At 30.8% G+C, this 8948-nt stretch overlaps 2 protein-coding genes and 1 long non-coding RNA gene across 4 annotated transcripts; 2 read left to right on the top strand and 1 right to left on the bottom strand.

The window, feature by feature from the left end:
- Positions 1-200: 200 nt before the first annotated feature.
- On the top strand, positions 201-956 carry LOC125048786. Its single transcript, XR_007116870.1, has 2 exons — positions 201-416; positions 450-956. It is a non-coding gene; the product is annotated as an uncharacterized LOC125048786 (long non-coding RNA).
- Positions 957-2768: 1812 nt separating this feature from the next.
- On the top strand, positions 2769-4175 carry LOC125048825 (60S ribosomal protein L27). 2 transcript variants are annotated; one of them, XM_047647739.1, is made up of 3 exons: positions 2769-2876; positions 3205-3434; positions 3958-4175. In XM_047647739.1, the coding sequence occupies exons 2-3, from the start codon at positions 3216-3218 to the stop codon at positions 4141-4143; spliced, it is 405 nt and encodes a 134-aa protein (XP_047503695.1). In that variant the 5' UTR covers positions 2769-2876; positions 3205-3215; the 3' UTR covers positions 4144-4175. The 2 variants fall into 2 exon arrangements, with proteins under 2 accessions (XP_047503695.1, XP_047503694.1); XM_047647738.1 differs by having other exon boundaries at positions 2855-2986.
- Positions 4176-4536: 361 nt separating this feature from the next.
- LOC125048822 (dynactin subunit 2) lies at positions 4537-8732 on the bottom strand. The gene is made up of 9 exons (XM_047647736.1): positions 8550-8732; positions 8258-8460; positions 7691-7826; positions 7388-7494; positions 6769-6885; positions 6326-6401; positions 5926-6084; positions 5584-5680; positions 4537-5226 (listed from the first exon to the last, which is right to left on the bottom strand). Exons 1-9 carry the CDS (start codon positions 8583-8585, stop codon positions 5048-5050), a joined length of 1110 nt encoding a protein of 369 aa, XP_047503692.1. The 5' UTR covers positions 8586-8732; the 3' UTR covers positions 4537-5047.
- Positions 8733-8948: the final 216 nt, after the last annotated feature.

Genomic DNA, 8948 nt, shown 5'->3' with positions numbered 1-8948 from the left:
CTCCACCGAAAAAGGGACGAATTTGACTTATTTGAGGGCAATAAAAAGATGCTATGTATTTTATATGTTTTACCTACAAAAAGGTAAATCTAAATATTTACGTGACCTAATTACAAAAATAACAAATATTTCAATATAGCGAATTAACTTCAATTACTTTATTTAATTCTTTAGCTGGCATCACTGCCTACTTTACCAGGTTTAGTAATCCTTTTTAAAAAATAATATGTTATCTTTACTTGTGTGTTTTTACTGTTTGTGATAAAAAGGGACGTAATTATCACTCGCCGTTAAACCACTTTTAATGTGGAGCACCGCACTTAATGAAATGGATACATTAGCTAACAATAAAATGTATGTATAGACTCAGATGTTCAGACTCGTATTGAAATTGAAAAATGTGCCCGGCCAAAAAGGTTTACCATCTCTGACATGTCAAAAAATGATAGCTGTCAGAATTCTACGGAATTAAAAATCAGAGTCTGCCGTACGTCAAATCTGTATTCAATTTGACATACGGGAGTGTTATTTCGCGCTAAGTTTCGTCGTCTGAATCTTACACTAACTTTACGTTGAAAATGCCATTAAACATTGTTGTGAGTTGTACATCAGAATTAAAGTATCGAAAATTTTCATAATGACTTTTAGCTTATTCACTTGGCGTTACATATAAAGGGTTTTAACGTTTCCTTAAATGGCATGTTGTTTAATGTTGATTTAAGTAATGCGTGTTGTTAATTTGTCCATAAAATTTAAGTTAGGTGTTATTTAGCTCAAAGTGTGGTTGAACGGTTAGTACTGCTATGTACCATGCAGTTGACTAAGACTAATGTGTATAGTACCTCCTCAAAAATCGTTATTACCTACGTGTACGTGACAGTGTTTTATTTTTGTATTTTGATAAAATTCGTGTAAATAATTTTCTTATTTTATTGATATTAAACTCAATTAATCAATGACGTGTATACTTATTTCGGAACCCGTTTTATAAGATAAGTTGTCTCCTAATCTATTTGTGGGATCTCAATCGATATTTTTTTACATAATCTGAGCTGCCGCTTTAGTCGATTCGATGTTTTTTCAACCAACCAGGCTGGTTTTTGTGGGCATAATGTTACAGATACTAAATTTTTAACGAAATAAAACAACTATTTAGTTTGTAAAGTTTATTATTACTATCAAATTCTATTCAGCCACATTCGTCGACGACCAGTCACTTTCCGCGGCTTGATCCCATTGCGTTGCGTAGAGATGATCGTCTCTGCATCTTCTACAGCATTTACCATGGAAAGTGTTTAGAGAAGTTTGGACTAATACCTGCAGCTGAGTTTCATCATCAGACGTCAAGGCAGAATACCATCCGTATCACCTCGACGTCCGTCCTTCCACAACAGATTACTGCGGGCCTACCATGAGCTACCTTCGAAATAATTTTGTTTGATGTATGAGGTATTTTATGTAAGGTTTGAAATGTAACTGTCAATCTTGCTTCGACAGTGTATTGTCTGATAGTAAATAAATTATTTTTATCAATCACAATAAGCATACACATAAGTATATATATAAAATTATTCAATAAAAACTATTATTTTTATATATTTTAAACGTAAAGTTTTCTGGTGCTATCATTGTTGACAATGACATTTTTAAACGTTTCCATCAAATGTTGATAGCAACCATCTCTATCTTGGCGTTTACAAAATTTCATCTTATAATTATAGTTAAGTATTGTTCACAAATTTGTTTTCCAAAAATAAATAAATATCTATAATATATCGAAGTGATTTCTTGATGTATATTTTTACTCCATTAGTACTACTATTGCACAGTGTGTAAATCTTAATAAGATTTACACACTGTGCAATAGTATTATATATAATAATATTATTTTCACTTTATGAACTAGTTTTAATTAAAATATTGAATTTCATATGTTCTAACCTATAATTTGGACATTTTCATACTAAAAAGTTAAACAAAAAGTAACTATTTTAGTATCGTTTATTCAGCCAAAGTTTGGTTCAGACGCGAGGTCATGGTACGCATTTTCATATAAATTGAATGAACGAAAACTGATTGTCGCTAAGGTCACATGGAAACATAAACGGGCTGATTTTTTCGACGTCATGGTATGAATAAGCGATGCATCTCAGTTATAGGTTGTCAATAGGCTCGCAATAAGAGCTCATGGTAGGCCCCTGAGCCTTTCTTAAGGCAGATTTTGTCGCGCATCACTACCGTGTGGGACCAGCAGCCCACTGAAGTATTTCCGAACCTATTCGACTCCAGGGTCCTTCAAGAAAAGAGCGTACCAATATCTTATCTTATCAGGTATCTTAAAAGGGTGGCAACACACTTGCGAGCCTTCTGGCAATGTGAGTGTCCATCGGCGGCGGTATCACTTTACATCAGATAACCTTCTGCCCCTTTGATTCCTATTAAGTATATAAAAAAATTTAATACTTACAATTTCTGGTGAAATAATATATTTTCAGTATTATTGAAAGAAATATAACTTTGGTAAGTTTCGTTTGGTAGTGAATGGGGTAAGCAGTCAATATTTTCAGTGCTCATTGTGCTGCTTGTTAAAACAAAATTGTGTATTTATAAATATATAAATACACAATTTTTTAATATACACATATATATTTAAAAATATTAAATTTAATCATTTGAAATTAATTTTTCGCTGTAAAATGAATATTAATAGGCTATTAATATTAACTCTGTGCCATTATCAATCGAACTCAAATTGTTTTTGAGTATCATTAATTGTACTAATGACAATTGACAACTAGTAAAATGTCAAAGTCAATGTCGTTGCGCTATCAAAGTTTCTAGTCTATGGTCTTTTCTTGTCGACGGGTTAGAGGAATGTGAGTTTCGTATATTCATTAAAATAAATCCAAGAAAATCCTAACTAAATAAGTGATGAATTAAAGAACGATTAATTAGTATTATCAATTATTAATACCACTGCAACACGGTTAATATATTTTCCACATATCTTTGTTTATCAATATAATACGAAAACTTGTAAAGTTTACAAGGTGTTAGTGTATCAGTACTAAAGTTGTAACTAATACGTTATTAAAATAAAATACAATATTATGAAGAATACTAAGAAGAAGTGCTATAAGTGGGCGTCAGTGAATAGTTTGTTTTTGTTACTCGAAATATAGAGGAGGTTATGTTTATTTGCAGATCCATCCAAGATGGGTAAGATTATGAAACCTGGTAAAGTGGTGCTGGTCCTGAGTGGCCGGTACGCGGGGCGTAAAGCTATCGTCGTTAAGACCTATGACGAGGGAACAGCTGAAAAGCCATACGCTCACGCCTTTCTCGCCGGTATTGATAGATACCCCAGGAAAGTTCACAAGAGGATGGGCAAAAACAAAATCCACAAGCGTTCCAAAGTCAAGCCTTTCGTCAAGGTACGTACATTGCAATACATTGCAGTGGGTGAAGATGTTATTCATAAGGTTATATTTATGTAAATCAGATTTGAAGCCATGTGAGAAGAGTGAATGTATGTATGCTTACAATGATCATTATAACATTAGTGAAATTACTTACGATTTAGATTTAACTGTTACTAACAAAGTGTAATCTCTTTGGCTCTTATATCTAATAGTATAGTAATCAAAACAGATGATTACAAATTATTTTTGCACTAAAGAATATTTTTATCTGTTATTGCCACTCACATGTTTTCCAGCAGGTGTAAAATATATATTCAATAAATATTATAAGCATTTAGGAAAGTTTAATGAAGTTTACAGATTACCAATTTATATTGAAATTGTATTGTATTGAAATATGAAAGAGTTAAATATTCTAAATACAATAACTTGATTTGAATTTAATTTATAAAAACTTATGTGGAAACATGTATATATTTTTATAAGACATGTTGTTTAGAAATTCAAATTTATAATAAAATGTAACTTTTTTCAGGTCGTTAACTACAACCACCTGATGCCCACTAGGTACTCCTTAGACATCAGTTTTGAAAAGTTCAGTGCTAAGGACTTAAAAGACCCAGCAAAACGCAAGAAGCTACGCTTCAACACAAGAGTGCGCTTTGAAGAGAGATACAAGAGTGGTAAGAACAAGTGGTTCTTCCAGAAGCTTAGGTTCTAAGGTGTACTTTAAATAAAATTGCAAAAACACAATCTCTTTTTTATTTACCATTACTCGTCAGTCTGAACAAAATAGTATTAGATAGATTTGTTATTTACCACGGATAGCTGTATGGTATTCTTTTGTGGGGTGGGGCATCTGATTTGCAAATGTTAACAAAACCCTTAGCAATAAACGATTCTATTTACATGTTGAACAAAAGCTATGAGAAACTTACATTGCTTTTGAAGTATGTCTGACCCACCTTTCACTAAAATATAATGGTATGTCATAACATGTTGATCTGTTTTTGGTTTGGACTGGGGTGCTGTTTGGTTTTTTAATTAAGTCCTACAATATTAATATATTTAAAAAAATATAAAAATAATAAATGCTTAAATAAAACATTGCTGGTCATGTAATAATTTCTTTATAATATGGTTTTAAATAAATTATTTAATCCAATAAGCAGTCTAAACTTAATTCTAATGATTTTAAACAGTAGACTTCTATGCAATTGTTAAGCTTGTGAATACTGCATTTCAACAAAGCAGGAATTATGAAGAGTATTATAAAATTGAATGATTTTTTTAAATAACTTTTAAAAATATAATAAAGTAATCATATTTTGCTAAACGCAAAATGTTAATCATAAATTCATATATTTTATTTGCAACTCGCAAAACTATATATGCCTTAACTAAGAGTAGCTCTATCTTTTATTTGACAAAGTTTTATGTAAAATAAATTAAAAATGTTTAGTTTTAAGCATAAGAACAACTATTTTATACCAAATACAATGTGTGATAGAGCTACAGGTAGATGCAACATAATTATGTGTGTTATTATTAACTGTCAAATAGAATTATACAATTTTGATAGCATAGAATACAAAATCAAACTCGTAATTTATAGTCTATGTCCATCACGCTGAGAGTTTGCCAATCCTTTCATCCAGTTTCTTGATTTCCTTTTGCAGACTGTCAATGTTATGTGCAAAAACTTCTTGTACTCCTTGAAGTAGCTGTTTATTATTTTGGGCACCATTCGCTATGGTACTCTGTAGAGTTTCCAGCTCTGTGAGCGATTTGCCAAAGTTGCTTGCTGAAATTTTTATTTATCAATAATCGAGCATGTAAAGTAAGAACAGTGATGGCCTAATAGCATGATCAAAAACTACTGAAATAATTAAGATGAAGCTTGGACTGTTCCCTTAGTTGGGAAATAAACCTCTTCAATATGTGTAAATTTTTTGGTTAAACATACATTTAAAAAAATTTGCACACATTAAAAATAAAAGTAAAAAATTGATTGGTTTTAAATACACAGGAGGTTTTGCCTAAATCTTTTGATTTGCATCAAAAACTCGAAGGCTTAGTAACAAACACAATATATGAGTTAATATTTAAATTACAAGCAAAGTAAATAGCAAAACTAGTTGTTATAAATTTAAGTAAATACCTTGATTATGTAAAGCTTCAAGAGCCTCCATTCGTTCCAATATTTCGGAGTGCGAGATGCCGTCTATTTGTTTCAATAGTTTGTGTAACTCATCAACCTGAAAATTAAAATCTATTAGGAAATTCTAAGCCCTAAAGAACTGCTGATTGCATATTTCATTGTCTTTTTAATTTTGGCATACTGTGACAGATCATGCCCCTAAACACGGTGGCTACATCAAAAATTTACTCCACAATGCATTGCCATAATACTTTTTCAATATACTTATATATTTGGCCGTGTTTCCATCGCTTCTTAATCCATAAAATGTGCTACCTTTAATAAAAATAATGTAAAGTATACCTTTGACTGAAGTTCGGGCTCCGGTGGCTTACAGGCTGCTTTAAGAGCCTCCACATTAGACAAAAGTGAGGTAACTCTTGCTTCAGCCGCAGCCACTTCCGCGGGACGCAAAAGGTTCGCTTGATTTGCTAGCGCCGCTGCAGCGCCACATAGAGTCGCCTAGAAAGGTAATTTCTTTATTTATATACCTTCACACATAACAATAGAGCACCTCTTCTAATAAGAGTGGGAGTAACAAACATCACAAATGCTATTTGCTGAAAAACAACAGCTTAACGGAGAACGTCTCAATTTTTATTCATATTTCTAACATTAAAAAAAAATATAGTACAATGCAATACATAAGAATGTTAAGTAAATATTCCGTATCGTAAATTTCATAATAAAAATTGACATTTACCTCACCAGTTACAGTCTGAAGCCTTTGGAATGCTTCTTCATCTCTTACACCAGCTACTTGTTCCAACTTATGTAGCCTGTAATGAGAAAGATAAAATTAAAACAAGCAAATACCACAAGGAATCTACTCACCCCAATTCTAAATCAACAGTTAAATATTTCATTAAAAAAATCAATTTTTTAAAGTTAAACAGGAAATAAATAGAACTTGCCGGTTGTATGTTGTTTACTGACAAAATCTTGTTAAGGGCAGTAATCTCGCCCTTAGATTGCATTTTGTAAAATTAATTGGTATCTCTTAATTTTTGAAATAAAATAGTCTATTACTTGCTGCTAATATAGCTTACTAAATGAAAGGTTAATAGTTTACATATAATACCAAGTTGGTAATTATTGTAACTAATCAAATGATTCTTACCACACAAATGAAAAAAGATATATTACCTGTGTTCTAGTTGAGCAATTCTTGTTGTCTGTGCTAAATTGACTTCAGGCTTCAGTTTCAGATGTGCAGTCACCGATTCACCATTCTTCTTTTTTCCACTCATTGACAAATATTCTCTAAAAATGTCACATCATACAATATACTAAATAATAAAACTATCTTTTAAATTAACAAACTCTAATTTACTATTACTAAGGTCTTATAAAATATTTATACTAGTACTAACTACTAATATGAAATAATTAGAAACATTAATTTGGAGGTAATTAAATCAAACAAGATGCGCGAGAAATCTGTTTTTTTTAAATTGCGCATGCTTGCATGTGCTTTATCACGAAGATGCCTCAATATCGCAAGATATGAATTAAATAAGTAAAAAAATACAACCTACCTACTGGTATAGTACAAAAATAACAGAAATTTCATTAAAATACGAATTGTTTTTATGAAATTACTAACACTGGTCCGAAATAAACTTTCTTTTTCTAATACAGATTTTTCTTTCCTTTTGATGGGAACAAATTGTAACATCAAAATAGGCACTCCCTTGAGTGTCGTTTTATAGAGTTTACATTGTTTGTAATACTTATATTGCCTATAATGATTTGTGTATCTTACTTAAGTTTCTCAGCTTTAGGATCTACTTGTTCTCCTTCCTCTAGTTTAAGTTCTTCTAGTAATTTCTTTGTTGTTGTTATTTGTGCAGCTAACTTTGAATGTTCATCCTAAAAAAATACCATATTTTTAACTAAAAAATGTTTTATACATATATACTCCAATTCTATATTTTAGAATTCAAAATAAAAGTAGCAGAGACAAAGTAAGGTTGTCTACATCTAATCAAAATTATTAATGATAAACATTTTTGACCAAAGGTTGACAATTTTAAGTGTAAATATTATGTCATTTAAAAAATATTACCTTCTCACTTTCACAGACGCTTTTCTGCTGTTCAGAAACTTGCTTAAGAAGATCAGAAAACTCACATTTGAGCCGGTTATACTTCTCTATTGCTGTCTCTATTTCGTCCATGGCAGCCAACTCCCAGTCACCAGATCTGTCATGTTAATGATTTTTCATGCATACAAATTCATAATATAAATTAGCATAGGCTATTAATTATGTCTAACTAATAGTAGTTAATAATTAATAGATAGCAAATCAGTCTGATGACAATTTAATAAAAATGTCAAATGACATTCAGTTATTTGTTTTATTTTTATGCATTCGAAAGTAGGTTAAAATATATCAATCAAATGTAAACGGTATAATTTCTGACTTAGACTGGGCTTATACATAAAATCAAAGACATGCCCAATTACTATGTCAAAATGTCATAGGAATGTTTTGTTGTGTTTAAATATGTAAACAACTTATAAAAACTAAACTGTACTTATATAGTATTATGTTGCTCTGATTATTGTATTTATGAATTCCTTGAACTGCATTGCATTAGACAGTTTCTATAACCTACCAATAATCTATTACCTGTATCCTATTCTACTTTTTCTGCTTAATCGATCTGAGAAGTCAACATTTCCAGTAAGAAACTTTCCTTTAAACTTATTGAAAGAGTCCTTAACAGAGAGATGTAATTGCTCAATGCACTCATTGTCTTCTTCCTCAAACGGATCTTGTTGATCAGCTTCCGGCAAATCAACTGTTTCATACACATCAGGCTGGTCGTAGGCCTAAAATATTTACAAAGATTTAATATTGTCTTGTCATTAAGTAGGTTAGATAAATCAATAATTCTCAACATTTTAAACATTTTACTTACAATTCCAGGAAGGTTCTCGTACTTTGGATCTGCCATTATTACTCGTTTAAGAATTAGTCACAAAATACAAGATTATTTAAAACAATATTGATCTGAGAGTTTTTTATTTTCTTTACATTCCGTTCTTTAGATTTTGCTAAAAGACAAAAGTGACGTCAGATTTTATGACTGCATTTGTAATTTATATTTCGAATTTTGTGTCACTGTCAGCACTCAGCACACAGAATACACATTTAAAAATTCTCCTACCGTTTAAGAGTTACTTCTTTTAATATTTCGTTTGAAATCCAGAAATATTTACTGACTTTTTTATTGATACTAATATTGATGCTTAAAAATCATATATTATAAGAGTAAAAATCTAGAAAGATTCAGAAGATTCAATGTTATTTTTTATAT

The sequence above is a fragment of the Pieris napi genome, chromosome 4, assembly GCF_905475465.1.
Source record: "Pieris napi chromosome 4, ilPieNapi1.2, whole genome shotgun sequence".
In the NCBI taxonomy this organism is placed as follows: Eukaryota; Metazoa; Arthropoda; class Insecta; order Lepidoptera; family Pieridae; genus Pieris; species Pieris napi.
Note: the sequence above shows the minus strand (reverse complement) of the source record. Positions and strands in the feature narration are given on the sequence as shown.